The 15,800-nt window shown below is 38.6% G+C and overlaps 1 protein-coding gene across 5 annotated transcripts in view; it reads left to right on the top strand.

The window, feature by feature from the left end:
* Positions 1–15,800, top strand: part of adam22 (ADAM metallopeptidase domain 22) — a 61,750-nt gene that overhangs the window by 15,157 nt on the left and 30,793 nt on the right. For all 5 annotated transcript variants that reach the window (XM_031299235.2, XM_031299237.2, XM_031299236.2 and 2 more), the window contains exons 4-6: positions 2,150–2,216; positions 6,851–6,933; positions 10,299–10,362. In XM_031299235.2, coding sequence (XP_031155095.1) covers positions 2,150–2,216; positions 6,851–6,933; positions 10,299–10,362 — 214 coding nt within the window. The remainder of the gene's footprint in view (positions 1–2,149; positions 2,217–6,850; positions 6,934–10,298; positions 10,363–15,800) is intronic.

Below are 15,800 nucleotides of genomic sequence, written 5' to 3'. Positions count from 1 at the left end.
CACATACAGGGTTTTTTTCCAAGAGAGAGCTTCATGCTGGTACATTATGGGATATCATTATGGGATATCTGTTAGGGCCATGATCTAGGGCTGTGCAATTAACCGAAATTTAATCGTGATATGATTTCGGCTCCCAATGATCACAAAAACAGAATAATCGAGAAAAACTATTATTTAGCTTATTATGTTTTGCAAGTAAACTCTTATATTCTCTTGTGTTCTGTATAAAAAAATAAAGTTTAAATAAGAAAAGTATTAAGGGAAATTTCAACTAAGTTCAATAATTGCAACATCTTTCCAGAAGTCAACTAATCGTGTTAAATTATAGAGATTTCAATATTGACTAAAATAATCGTGATTATGTTTTTTTCCATAATCGAGCAGCCCTACTCTGATCTCTCTATTCACACCTTTTTAACTTTCACTGCCTTTTTCCTTTTTTCATTCATTTAATTTGAATAATATAAGGTATATCATCTTTGGAAAAACTTTACTTCCTGAAAGAAAGCTCAGATAATATTTGAAAAACACATGATATGTCTGCCTTCAAAAGCAGAACGATTTCCTACCATTTGCCTTATTATGACTTATTACAGTAACTGATTTTTCTTTGCTTTCAATAGTTTGTCCTTTCGTCAAAGATATCACTGTTATTGAAATGGTTGATCTTAAAATGTTTAATACCTAGAGCTGATTCGTGGCAAAATAGAGTGATAAATTGGGCAGATGTTAGCAGTACATTTGACAAAAATCATGGGAAATACCCATTTGCTTTCTTGCTAAGAATTCGATGAGAAGATTAATATCACTCTCATGTCTGTATGCCAAATATGAAGCTAAAGCGGGCGGGCAGGTAGTTGGCTTGTCTTACCTTAGCATAAAGACTGCCCAAAAAATTTTTTTTTAATTATTGATTAATCTGCCGTTTATTTTCTACATTAATCTTTTGGTCTATAAAATGTCAGAACATAGTGAAAAATGTCCATCCCAGTTTCTCAAAGTCCAAGGTGATGTCTTTAGACGTCTGGTTTTGTCAGTCCAAAACCAAAAGATATTCAGTTTAATATGATACAAAACAGAGATAAGCAGGAAATCTCCATATTGGAGGCTGAAAACAGCATTTTCTTCCATTTGTGCATGAAGAATTACTTTAACAATTAATCAATTTTCAAAATAGCTGCCGATTATTTTTCTGTCCATCGAATAAAATAAATTATCTTAATTAATGCAGTGACCTCACACTTTCACCCACATATCCTCCATCACTGTCCCCACAAACTGCTTCTGTGACACTGAAAAAGAGGCTGATTTGTTCGGTGGGTGAACAAGGTAAATATTCATCCCACCTACTCGTCTGGAGTTGATAGATCTGATCTGCGAGTGTACCTTAAAATGTTTTAGTTGCACATTTTAATGTAAATTCTTTCATTAAAATTCTTTCATGATAAACAGCTGTCTTGCCATTGATTTAGTTTTGGAAAGTATTTCAAGGCTGCTGATTCAGCAAATGTAAACTAAGTTTAATCTGATGAAATGAATTTGTTATGCTGATTGTACAGTTTGATTTTATTACTGCTATGTTCTTTGCATTGGCTGTGCGTGTGTGTGTGTATGTGTCACCTGTTTGTTAGATAAGAGGCTAACACATTTAACTGTAATATCTTTTAAAATAGGCTTACGAAGGGACAAATTCCCATTCATATGCTGTGTGTGTGTGTGTGTGTGTGGGGGGGGTGCTTTGTGTGCACTAAAGCTCATATATCTCTGTCTCAGATTGGGCCTGCAGTGTGTATCTCCGTTGGGATTCTTGGGTCCAGCTCTGCTGAGAAAGCACACACAGAATGATTTCCTCTTATTTATGCCACTCTTTCTTTTCCTTGCTCTCTCAATTTATTTCCTTCCTCGTTCCTATTTGCTTGAAGGCTGGATTTGTATAATTGTGTTTGTGTGAGTTTGTGTGCTGGAAATAGCCTTGTCCCTGTACGCTGGTCATAATTAGCCGAGCTGATGGTGTGAAGCTCTGTGCTGCCAAGACTGAATACAATCATCCTATACAATACAAGCACTCATGGATATCTGAGTGACACTTGAATGAAAATCACACATTTTCTAACTTTAATTCTCCTTTTTCTTTCCTCTCTGTTCCCAGTGATCTGCTGTCTTCAGGGTACGTGGAGAGGCATTTGTCAGAAAAAGGGAAGAGCGTCGTCACCAATGTAAGATTCTGTAAATCATCTCTCCTCATGCTTACTCATACTTTTGTTTTTTACTAATTGCAGTTAGAATGAAAGCTACAGTGTTTTAATGGGAATTTAGTGGTCTTGACATTAAAACCCCATTTACCCCTAGTATTTACATGCAATCTGTATCTAGTTATGTGGATATGGATAAAAAAACATTTTAGCACAAGCTGTAAATGCATGCAGAACAAATTGCATTAAAAATGCTATTGGATCAGCCAAACCACATCTGGAGGTGGTCTGGTTTTTAATTATAAACAGATCTCAGCCAGGTCTAAATACAATCTTTACAGTTTAAACACATTATCAAAGCTGCTGTCCTCAAATATTTTTTATATCATCAATGTGTAATGTGGAAGTCGTCACTCGTAGTGAGAAACCCAGAGTGAATTATCACAGGACTCTGCAGTTCCCCTCAGTTCTTCAGAGCATTTTAACATATTTGAGCTCATTGTTTTGGTTGTACGACACAGTTAGCAACTAGCTGGTGAGCAAACATAGTGGACCATTTAGCAGCTTAAGAGCCATATTGGGTTAGTGGAGACCGAAAGCAGGGCTTTTGAGAAGAGAGAATATTAGAATGGCATTTTTAAGTGGACAGAAACACAACTCCAAATGAATGCTGATGTTGATCCTTTTCTGTTGAATGTGTAAATAAGTGACTGCTTGCTAACACTTTCAGTACAATACTGATACTAATACTTTATATGGAGATATTATTTAAATGTGTCTAACCCAAGTGGACGACAAAATCAATTAATGCAGGTTTAGGAGAAACACCTCAAGTTGCAAGGTCCCCTGCTATGCACTCTCTCCACTTTATCCTGCTATCTTAAACAAGTCCAGCAAAAGGCTACAGAAAACCTCTGTAATTTTTTCAAAGGCATGGCGTATGTTTACCCGACTCTGCTGAATCCAAGACATGGAAGAGTGGCTGAATTGGCTCTACTAAACATTTGTTCTCAGCTGTATTTTGGACACTTGCAATTTCCTGCAGACCCCACAGGTTCTTCTCCCTCCCTGAGCCTTTTATTGGTTAATCAATGTGTTACTTTGCACATGCAGAGACAGCTCAGCCCATCCAGCCATCCATTCTTTGTTCATCTTAGATTCCATAAAACCAAAGTGCCTAATCCTTCAATTTGCATGGAATTGAGATTGCTATGATAATCCTCTGAAATCTGGACTTTAGATACAGTACAGGTCACCCACTGAGGCGTCATGATGTAGGGGGATCATAATGGTCAGGATTTATTCAGCTAAGCAGCAGATTAGTGAGATATTAGATACTTTACAAAGAATGATCCCCATTATTACACCACATATTGTGTGATACCGTCACTTGTAATTAAGGAACTTATTATAAAGCGATCTTTCTGTGAATTAATTCACCTTGTATCCAGAACGTACTCTGTCTGCAAATTATTTTTTTCTTTTGTAAAATGGAAAGAACAAGAGGCACTTTGCCTCTTTATTAATGGCTGCTGTTCTGGAAGGTTAATATGAGACAAGCTGCTGTTTGTGACTCTGCTCACTGAAAAGGTCAAATGCCATTGTGACATAGCAGCTGTTCTAATAGGTGTACCTCAGAATCCTCTCTGTTCATGTAGTAGGTAATACATGAATGAATGCAGGACAGGAATACTTGTTTTTGGCCAATCTACCAAAATGAAATATCTGAGAAATCAAGGTACTAAAACAATGTTGTGTATAATTGTTTAAAAAAAAAAAAAAAAAAAAAAAAAGATTTTAAATCTGCAGGCGTTAGCATAACTTATTTTGCTAACGCAATTAAAATGAATTAATATTGCTAATTTGTACCTGTAGTATAGTGTTACACATAGTACAGTTGCAATTTATATAATATAAATATAATTTAATTCATCACAACCCTTTGTCCTAACAATTTAAATCAAAAAATATAATACAAATAATATAAAACATTATGGATAATTAAGAATCAATCTATATAAACAGCATCTAATGTTTAAACCTACATACTGGAGAGATTAAATGTCTAAATGATATGACGATGGTGATAATAATTGGGTTTGTTATAGAGTAATTTAAGTGTTTGTTTATAGAGTGAGTCTATTGGCCCTAATATAGAAACTTTCATCAGCAGTCCTGCTCATTAACCTTCAGCACTGCTCACAATGGCCTGATACACCCGGAAGTGTTACGAAAGTATTGATAGAGTACGTCAGTGCCTCTATAAATAGTATGACAAAATCTGTTTCATTTTCATGTCGCCCAGCTCTGTGTAGTATGTAGTGTGAGAGGTAAGTGGAGATAGACTGAAGTACTTCTTGTAGTGGTACACACACTTTCTGTCTCATGAATAGTAAAATATGATATTTATTTGTGTACTGTCATTATTCCTTTTCTTTATCTAATTGCCAATTGCCAAACTTTCACTGACATTCAGAGGGCAGAGTGTCCTACTTGTTTACCAAATGACTGACTTTTCATGGTGCATTGTGTTGTCCAGAAAGATGATTAATTACTCTTACAAGAGTCTAAAGAGCGAGAGACCGAGAGAGACCAATTTAGCCACACACATACACACACACACACACACACACACACACACACACACACACAGTATTGATGCACCCACGTGCTGGTTTTGGGTGTTTCTTGCTTTGATGAGAAGTGGAGCAGAAGGTTCAGGGCGCAGGGAGGAGAGACGCTGGGATAGTAGAGCACAGCGCCACTTATAAATAGCCCTCTCTGTCTCTTCATCTAACTCTCGCTCTACCTCTCTTTACCCAACCTCTCTCTCTTCATCTGTAGCTCCATTAAGAAATTTAATCTACTAAACTTGTACAACTTCTTTTGTTGCAGCCCATATTTACTGTATGTTTCATCTCTCAGATATATATCAGTCAGTATATCCAATCTTTGTACCCTTTTTTTGCCAATAATGCACTGCTAACTGTGCTTAAGTCTGATTTGTCAGTTCTGGTCATCTTGGATGTGAAAATAGAGACAGAAATTATAGCAGGAGTGACATAATTGGGACTGAGGGAGGGCAGAGAACCGCAACATTCAAGAAGAAGAAGAAAAATAACAAAAATCTCAGCATGACTGACGCAATTTCATTTAGACAATAACAATTAATGCAGATGAGTTTGGCGCACACACACACACACACACACACACACACACACACACACACACACACGATGATGACTCCAAATGAGATGTAATGCAATAATTAGTGAGCTATAGAAGGGCAACTAGGTGCATTTTGTTACCTTTAAACAGAGCCTCTCTTTATGCTAAGCTAAGCTGACCAGCTGACACAAACATAAGAGTTGTATCCATTTTCTTATCTTACTCTTGGCAAGAAAGCAAAAAAAAAATCCTGTAGGGAAAACTTTACTTAATGATACAGCATACAGTGATATTTAAACACTGTGTGCTTCCAACTGTCTGGCAACAGTTTTGGGAAGGTCCTTTCATGTTTCAGCATGACAATATTTCCATGAAAAAGCCAAGTCAATAAAGAGTAGAAGAATTGGGCTGGCCATGACCTCAAATCATTCCAACACTTTTGGGATGAATTGGAACGCCAACCAGGCCTTATTGCACAGCATTACTAATGCTCTTGTGGCTCAATGGGAGCAAATTCTTGTTCCATAATCTTGTGAAAAGTCATCATCATAACGCCTGTAGTTCATGTTTTCAGATACTTTTGGCTATGTAGTTTAACAGCCACAACAAATGCATACATGCATCCTCACACAAACCCATAAGTAAGGCATGGATTGGGATGAAGTTCACAGAGAGCTGGAGGTAAAAATGGACGTGGCACTGCGTTGCTGTGAACAGCATCAGACTGTGGAGCAGAAATTGATCCTCTGTGAAAGCTGCCTTTCCTCAGGGAGGCCGACTTCCTGCCTAATGGCTGTTAGGCAGCGAGAAATGGACCAGGAAGAGATGGCCTGCAGAGCACTTAGACACTTAGACATCATACACGTCTATAGAAAATAAATTTCTGTTTACGCTCGCAGAGAGGGGAAGAAACACACACACATATAGACAGATGGAGAGTGAATACAGAGCATGAGTGGTTGACGGCGAGTTGTGACAGAGATGGAAAAACTTTTACAAGTGACTGATGCTGTGGCCTCCTATTGTGCGTAGAAGTTGCTCAATGGTGTTTTAAGCCCCCAACGTCTCCTTCCAGGCAGTGCTGCAACCGTTGACTTCAAGGCACCAAACCCTAACCTTAACCCTAACCATAACCATTGCCTAATCCTAATGCCTTCCAGGCATCACTGCCTGGAAGGAGACGTTGGGGGCTTAAAACGATGGAGGACAGAGAAGTCACAGAGCAGTTAACACACAGATGGTAGGATGCATAGTACCACACAAACACACACATAAACATGGAGTACATGCACATGCACATTTCTACACTACATCATACTTGTTAGCAAATTAATTATGTGTGATTGATTGCTCTGAACTCATTTCCTGATGGAACGTGGTAATGAAAGCAGAAAGTGGGATCCTTTGCTCTCTGTTTGAGTGCACGAGACATTTCAGGAGGCAACCATGTGTATGATCTTAATCTGTGAGTGTTTGTGTTTTGCTCACAGGGAGGAGAGCACTGCTACTATCAGGGGAAGGTCAGAGGCATTCCTCACTCCTTTGTGGCTGTCTCAACCTGTCACGGATTGCAGTAAGTACAAATATTATGCGACTTTATGTGTGTGTTTCTCAGCCAGCATTGCTGCCTCTGTGTCCAGCCTCTTTGGCCATGCTCCCATTTATCCATTAGGTCAATGTAATTAGTTTAAGCCAGCCCTTCTCTGTCTCTCTGCATTTCCTGTTACACAGGTTATCATTCACGCAGACAGGTGCTGTTCAGACGTCTTCTTCTTCTTCTTTTTTCTTCCAAGCGTTGTTTTTTCTTTACAGTTTGTGCTCTAAAGCAGAGAGCAGGTCAGAAACGAGGCCTGTTAGGGAGGAATGCATGTCCACTGTATACCAGTGTTATAGTGTGTGTGGGTGTTTATATACTGTGTGAAGAGAGGCAAATATGTACTCTGTGTTACTGAATGTCATTATGTGCGGACAATACAACACTTGCATAAAAAGGCACCATTGAATAATCAGGTATAACACATGCACATTTATTACAATGTTTCACAGTTGCTTCCACACATTTAGCATTTTTCCAAAACTGGGAACACAAGACAAAAAACCCACACTGTTTTTGGCCAAACCTCAGACATTTAACACACTATACGGTATTTATCTGCACTCGCTGTTTTTTACATTAATTATTTAGGTGTCTTAAAAAGTAATTGCAAAAAAAATAAAAAATAAAACTGAATTCATCGCTATCTGTACATAAGTAAGGAAAACAGTGCTAGCTACTTGTCAGTCCGATCTACTGCTCTTTCAGGAATCCCTGTATGAATGGCATGTTCCATTATGCTTGTTGGTTGTAATGACTTTTCATATTGAATAATAATATTGATTTCTCTAAGAAAATAGAGAGGTAGAACAGCTTTGTAATAGTTGCAAATTTAAGGTTTGAGGTGCAAAGAGTGAGCTAAGCTTTATGAAATATATAACACCATTCACATCTGCACATTGTTGACATTATACACTATTGCATCTAATTATCCATTTCAGTTGTTTCTGAAAACATTATTAATCAGTCCCGATCCATTACGCCTCATCAAAGCAATATATCTGCCTTCAACATAACGTCAGGCTAAATAAACCAAATAATCAGCGCAAAGAAGTAAATAAAGGCAAGTGGGTGAAATCAGATTGATATTTGCTGAATAAGCTAAACTAAACTCAGGCTTTTAATAACGTTTGCATATTTCATGTGATTGTGGCAACATGTTGGGAAAATGTGTCAGCACAGCAAATTAGTAGGGCATGAATTAATCAATCCCAAACAAGTTGAATGGGTTGCACATGCAGTACAGTTTCATATATAGGACAGAATAGTATATACAGTGACAGACAAGATGAAGTGTTTCCTGCAGACTTCTGTAATTACTAGTATGGCTGAATTTTGATGTGTGACTTCTAATTAGTCCAAATGTTAGTGTAGCATGTTATAATACTGCTGTCATATATCTGTTTTTATTTATTTGTTGTAGTAGTATTAGAGGTTGTACTTTATTATTAATAGGATATATTTGATTGAAATCTTAGGTTTTGGGGTTTTCATTCCTGATTTTCATAATGTGGAAAGAAATGCACAAGCTGACATTGTAAAGGAGACAGAGACACACCCATAGTATGCCCTGCACACACTAATTTGTGTGTGTGAGGGAGAGACAGAGTGACAGTGAGAGCGTATGAGTTAGGGGAGTGCACAGTGGTGTCGAGGGGTTAGACATTAGAGCAGAGTATTTCCCTTATGCTGAGTCAGGTATTTACCATAATATACATCCTGCTCTTTCTCTCTTGCACGCATGCATGCACGCACGCGCGCGCACACACACACACACACACACACACACACACACACACACACACACACACACACACACACACACACACACACACACAAATAACCATTAATGCAAGTTTCAGTTTGAAGCGTCCATGAGCAATGTAAAACATTCTACATTTGTGACTGAAATACAAAACCTCACACTGATTAAGAAATGATCAGCCTGAACATTTTGTCCCTCCCCTTTGGGTGAGGTCCACCGGAAGGGGAGTGACTTCACCTCTCTATAACTGTTATCAGCTTTAGATTCAAATGTTGCTCAATGCTGATTGGTGCACTGAAGTATGTGACATCATTTTTTGTTTCAACTGAGCCCCCCCACCTCAAACCAGTAAGGGCGCGGACTTAAACACAAACATACACATTTCTTATGTGCAAAAACAGGAATTGTTCTAACTTTGGCATGAAAATTGTGTCTTCATGTTGGATCCCATCGATCAGAAGCCTGATTGAGAATACATTTTTTAAGTCCTTTAAAGTTATTGTGAATTTCCCCTTATAGTCTTGGCAGAATGACTAGTTTGGTTTGGGTTGCCAAGAAATATATATAAATGGCAGTTAAAATCAACATCACGTTTCTTTTGTGAACTGCAATAAGGGTTACATGTTACATTCTGTTTCAAAATACACTTTCTTTATATTATTTACAGTTTTTAATTTCACAATGACAAAATATTGAAAGGACATACGGATCAATACAGGGAAAATATAACACTTTCTTTTTCTCTCTCCGTGTGTGTATAATCTGCTCTAAGTGCAATGTTGGACCTGGACAAAGAGTGTGTGTTGGAGGGGATTTCTGTGTGTTGAAGGCCAGAAAGAGGTAGAAAAAAGGAAGAGAAAGACAGATTGTGTGTTCCTGCAGTGTTCACTCTCATGACTTTACAGTTTGACCCGACCAATCTTCTAAAAGCTTCAGATAAAGTTTATTAATGGATGATGTCCATTTCTTTTGTCCAGAAGACCTTCACCCAGCTGCTAAATGAGAAATTGATCTGAATTTCTCTTTTAAATTATTGCTTGGTCAAAAGTGTGTGTGTGTGTGTGTGTGTGTATTTAGAATTTTTAAGTAATGTAGAGTCATTCAAATTTTCAATAAATGTTAGTGAGGAACTAAAATGCACCCCTTTCAAAGTAGCCTTTGTCATTGCAATCTGTGGTCAACCAGTTCAAGCTCTTAGTTATTGTTCCAGAGATAAAATCCTTAGGTGACCTTTAAGTTATGCTGTGTGGGGAGGAATCTCTGAGATGATTGGATGACCTTTTGTTTCACATTACCCTCCACCTCTCCTAAACTGTACATAAAGCAGGACAGCAGAGGATTCTGTCCAAAACTGCAGCATGTACAGTAGGAGTGCATTACTGTTATTATTCTGACAAATGCTCCAATAATACAATAAAAAAAACCTGGACAAGTACTGAAATGGCTCTAATCTATCACACTGATGGCTGAGGAGGAGTTGAATTCAGATGCATTATTCCATTTAGTGATGAATATAAACAACAGCAACTGGTGTTGATATGTGCTCTCCCTTTCTCCCCTCCCCACCTCTCTCTTTCAGTGGGATGTTTTTCGATGGCAATCACACCTACATGATTGAACCTGGAGGACAGGGCAGCAGCAATGTAAGTACTCTACAATATTTTGTAGGAGCTGGAGATGGCTCCTCTCGGGAGCTTTATCAATTTTCCTTTCTTCCATCTTTTCACATCCAGCTGCCTCTCAGCCCTGTTGAATTTCCCGTGGTCAGATATTGTTACATAATTTTTTCATACAAAATGTAGTTATCCTTGAATGTCCTGGTGGCCTATAACACATAACAGCAATGTCCACGGCTCACATCCAACTGAGAACCTGTGTTGCCACCCCCCTTCTCTCTCTCTCTCTCTCTCTCTCTCTCTCTCTCTCTCTCTCTCTCTCTCTCTCTCTGAGACAACCAGAATTAGTTACAGATCACACACTAGTCGTTGCCACTTTTTATAATGAACCATGAGTGCGGCCCGCAGGTCACAAGACAGAGAGATTTGCTGGGATACAAAGCCAGCAGACAGCAGAAAAGCCTACAACCAGTTAGATAATAACACAGGCATTATGATCAGAATGAAAGGACAGATCTGAGATTGTCTAAAGAAGCCTTGAGCATGAGAGTGAAAGAACATGCTGCTGATACTGTGTGTGTGTGTGTGTGTGTGTGTCCGTGTCCTTTATGCTCTAATTAAAGAGGAGACTAGATAAGAGAGGTCAGGGATTTGTCTCTATGTTTGTGTGTGGAAGTGTGTATGTGCACTTATGAGTGTTGGAAGTGCCAGCCTGGTACACAGAAGCTTCTTAAGATTTATTCCCATGTGACGGTGTTGAAAGCGTGGAAAGGAGGGGAAATAAAGAGAATGGATGGACGTAAATAGCAAATGTAAGGCTGAGAAGACGAATGTTAACTGAGAAAAAAGGGATGAGAAGGAGGCAGGTACACAGAGGGAGGCGCAGCTGAGCCAAAAACACAAAGTTGTTGTTAAATTAAATGTGATTAGATTGCTTGTAATTGTATCTTGTGCAGAGAAACTGTAAAACAAGAGGAACTAATTGGTTTGGAAAGGCAGTTGCTATATCACAGTTATACATTCAAAGAAATCTGAAGTTAAAGCAAGAATATTCTGAATGTGAAAGATTTATAAAAGATAACAGAGGACAGAGAAAGAATGAGAAAACAACAATCATTCAGCCCACTAGGTTTATTTCACATGTGTCACAGCTCTCTCCCCCCCCCTTCTACTTCTTTGACTCCCTTCTTTTCTGGCCTCTTCTTCATCTCCTCTCTGCCTTCGTCATTCCTCTCCAGCGTTTTCTGGAGAGACTGAATTATTCAAGCAGAGAGAGAGAGAAAGAGAGATAGAGATCTCAACTCAGAATATCGCTGCAGCACTCGTTTTCAGAGATACAGTATCTTAGTAGCTTTTTTTTGGTAATTCACAAGGCCACAGTGACGTAAAATGCACATAAGAATTGGAAGAGTTTCTCCACCAGTTTAGTTTTTATATGTGTGTCATGCCAAACATTTGTCAAAACACTGATGCATATCAAATAAAAATTACAGCAAGTCATCCTCTGGTAGCATATATATTACACATAGAAAGCCAAAAGACAGATATAATTTCAGGTGATATGTTTATGTACAACATTTCAATTAATTGCCACAAATAGAAGGATAGCTTTTACTGCTACCAGCCTAAAGTTTTGCCTGATACATTCCTCATTTTCAAGTAACTGGCTAACTTAAATGTTTCACGTGTGAATAGCCAACTCAGTGTTTGTGCATCGTCCATGTTTAAAAAAAAATCTTTTTTGTTTTAATCTTACTTAAAGGGATACTTGCTGATTTAAATCCACCTCTGTGTCATGGCAGTGTGTTTAGATGAACAGTGTTTGGCTTCCCTCTGTGGCTGCAGTGCACAGAGCCGAGGTCAGCCGAGAGAAACTGCGGATCCCGGCAGAACTCCGCTGCTCTGCTCAGCTCATGCACTGCGGCCACGGAGGGAAGCCACACACCGTTCATCTGCACACACTGCCCACACTGCCATGATACAGAGCTGGATTCAAATCAGCTAAAATATCTCTTTAAAAATATATTGGGTAAAAAAAGAAACTAGAAAAAAATGTAATGAATTTTTAATATCACTGCGATGGCACATTGACAGTGGTGGAAAGTAACTACTGTAGGTACATTTAATCAAGTATTTTACTTGAGTATAATGTTAAGGTACCTGTACTTTATTTCCATTTGATTTATTCTTCACATTTATCTGACAGCTTTAGTTACTTTGCAGTTACAGATTACTTAAAAAACATAAATATGATACTGTATTATGGATTAAACCACCCAAACGAATATAAATCATATAATAAACTTAGCTTGACTTTGATCAGCTACAGTACTAAAATGCTACTTAGACATTAATGAATTATTAATTATAGTCCAATAATAGTATATAACAGTATAACAACATGGCCCTTTTTCTGCCTAGTGAGTACTTCTACTTTTGATACGTTGGTACATTTAGCTGATAACACTGTATACTTTTTGAATGAAATTTAACTTGTAGTTTAGCATTTTTAATTGTGATATTACTACTTTTGCTCAAGTAAATACTTGTTCCACCACTGCACTTTGGACACAGTTGCTCTTCCTCTTCCAGTGTGACTCTTCAGTTTTATCATTTAGTTGTAAAACACCAGATCTCATCTGGGTTTAAAGATCTACGTATTCTTCATCTTATGTCAAACATAATTACCTGTATCTTAGTTTGTGTTTTTGGAAAATATTTGGCATGTAGCTCCATTGCCAGTGTTGGCTTTGGCATTTTAGGTGGGGGATTCCTGTCTGCGTGACAATGTCAGACAGCGCTGCCCCCAAGCCCAGCAACAGCTGTCAGTTTGTCAACCCTGAGCTCTGGATGTCTGCTCCCTGCGGGCAATGGTCCACACTGACTGTCTCTGCCCCTCTGCATCTCTGGGCTCCTCTCAGTGTATCTCTTTCTCTATTTCACTCTCAGTCTATGTATCTCTTTGTCTCTTTGACAGTCTGCTGGGTCTGCAAGTCTTCCTCTCATTTTTGTCACACAGACGTTTACTGGAAAAACCTAAGTGCTCGTCATGTATCCTGTGTATTCACACACACACACACACACACACACACACACACACACACACACACACACACACACACACACACACACACACACACAGAAAGTAGTGTGCCTGAGTTGATTTAAGAGGGTTCTCTCCTTTTAAAAGGTTGTTTGTCATGTTCTTGTTATGACCTAAAAACAGCCACTTATCAGTTAGTAGTATTAAATGCAGAGGCTTTGTGCCCCAATATGCACAACTAAATCCGGCTGTTATGATCTAATTGAAAGTGATAGAAAAAAGAAATATGGCAGGATGGGGTGTGTGTGGAGATAGATAAAGTAGGCATGGCTTCTATCGACATATGGTAAATCCATCTGCCCTTCTTCCGCCAAGGCAGAAAAAGTTCTGCAGGACATTAGCTAAGTGTGTCCTGAACAAGCTGCTCTCATCACCTTATGCAGCTGAACTTGTTATCGTGTTATGTAAATGGGGTTGTGAACAAGTAGACAACAGTTGTAAGCAATACAGAGCACCACAATTAATGTTCACAAGCTTAAAACGTGATGTATCCGGGCGCTACGTGACTGATAAATCTTGCACTTCTTGAGTGTGTAAGTGTCTGCGTGAGCATGTGCGTGCAGACAACTTGGTGTGATTCTGACTTGCATATGCAGAAAACACCATATGTTTAGCTGTCATGTTTTTTGCACACCTTTCCAACCCCACCTGCACTTCAGGGCCCCTGTGGCTAGATCCCAACAGCTCGGTCTATTCAATTCAGGGAGGACTCAGACATAGTGCTGTGTTGTGTTGATAGTGCTGTGATCATGAGTTCAGGGTTGCAGTACATTTTAACTATAAAGGCTAAAAAAAAAAACAAGACATAGCAGTATTTTGATAAAAAAACGATATACTTATAAATGAATTGTGGACGAGGGTGAAACAGCTTCAGAAAGATGTAATAAGCAATCATACATTTTCTTTCTATTTGTAAAGTTTAACTTGCAGGTTTTTGTATACAAAGTGTTAAAACAGTATACTATAATGATTAGTATTTAGTACATACTGTATAACATTTGCTAAACAGCATAAACACAAAATACAGCTGAGGTTGATGAATGTCATTAGTTTTGTACGTGCATTGGTCAAAGTAAAATTGTGACCTGATGGTCACCAAAGAAATTACAATCCATCCTCTGAACCATGCATTTCTGTAAAAATGTGCATCTTAATCATTCAAATAGTTGTTGAGTTATTTTATTCTGGACTAAAAATCCAGCTTCACCAATGTGAGATTTTTTTCTCTTTTTTAAATCAAATATCTTTTAGGCTGTCAGCATCTCTGCATTTCTATAAAATATTCCCAAACCTGGGCGATAAATGAGGAGGAGATGGTGAGGGAGTTGAAGGGGGAAGTAAGGGGTGTGTTGATGGTGGTGGTGGCAGGTTGTAGGGTGGGGGGGTGATTGCATTAGGTGCCAAGAAGAGGATTTTTTTTATACTAGTTCAAGCTGGAAATGAAGCTCAGTGTGAGTTGGAACTGATGGGATAAAAAAAAAAGGGGGGGGGGGGGGGGGTCTCCCTGTGGCCTCATGCCAACTTCATGTTACTAAACCTGGACCAGTTCATTCACATATGCAGGCAGAGAGTGAAAATGAAAAGCATTTCACCCCACCCTGCTTTATATTCATGAGCCAGTAGTCTGTGTCTGAGTTACCATCTCCCCTGGCAACCCAGGCTCCACCCCCGTCTCTTTGTAGCACGACATATGAAAGCCATCTGTGTTTAAACCCTTAATCTCCATCACTACACACTCCCTGTCGAGTCTATACACTGTGGTTGTATTTGGGAGGTTTTGGTTGTATATGGGAGTGATGATGTGGGGCAACAAAGAAGACTCTGGTCAAGAAAAGGCTTTATTACAACGGTTAATTCAGAAATAACTGCTCCGATTATGATGTGTATGTGCTGCAAATAATACAAAAGCAACTATGTCATACACGTTTGTTAATTATCAACATGAAAGTGTCACATTAAAGGAGTTGGTTCCAATTATGACTGCTGCAGTTTAGTCTTGTGGCGCTTAATTCAGACGGTCAGTCCACTAGGACTACATCAAAGATAAGACAAAACACTGGAGCACTAAAAGCCTCATTTTAATAGAGTGCTCACTGTTCCTAATTGGCTTTGGTTTCTCTCTGGAGCCTACGATGTGAAAACTCAAATATTTACCCACAAAGCAGAACATAGTTCAGGGCAACGGTCATTGAGTTTATTTTCTCAGAGTTGCTTTTAAAGTGCTGTGTTTTCTTTAGCATTTCAGCACATTTTAGCCATGAAGGCTAAAATTAAATCTTGCTTCAAAGCCAAACGAAGCCATAGTGTCATATATTACAGTGCATAAATAAAATTGGTCGAGCAACACAAAATTGATAACCAA

The sequence above is a fragment of the Sander lucioperca genome, chromosome 10, assembly GCF_008315115.2.
Source record: "Sander lucioperca isolate FBNREF2018 chromosome 10, SLUC_FBN_1.2, whole genome shotgun sequence".
Lineage (NCBI taxonomy): Eukaryota > Metazoa > Chordata > Actinopteri > Perciformes > Percidae > Sander > Sander lucioperca.
Note: the sequence above shows the minus strand (reverse complement) of the source record. Positions and strands in the feature narration are given on the sequence as shown.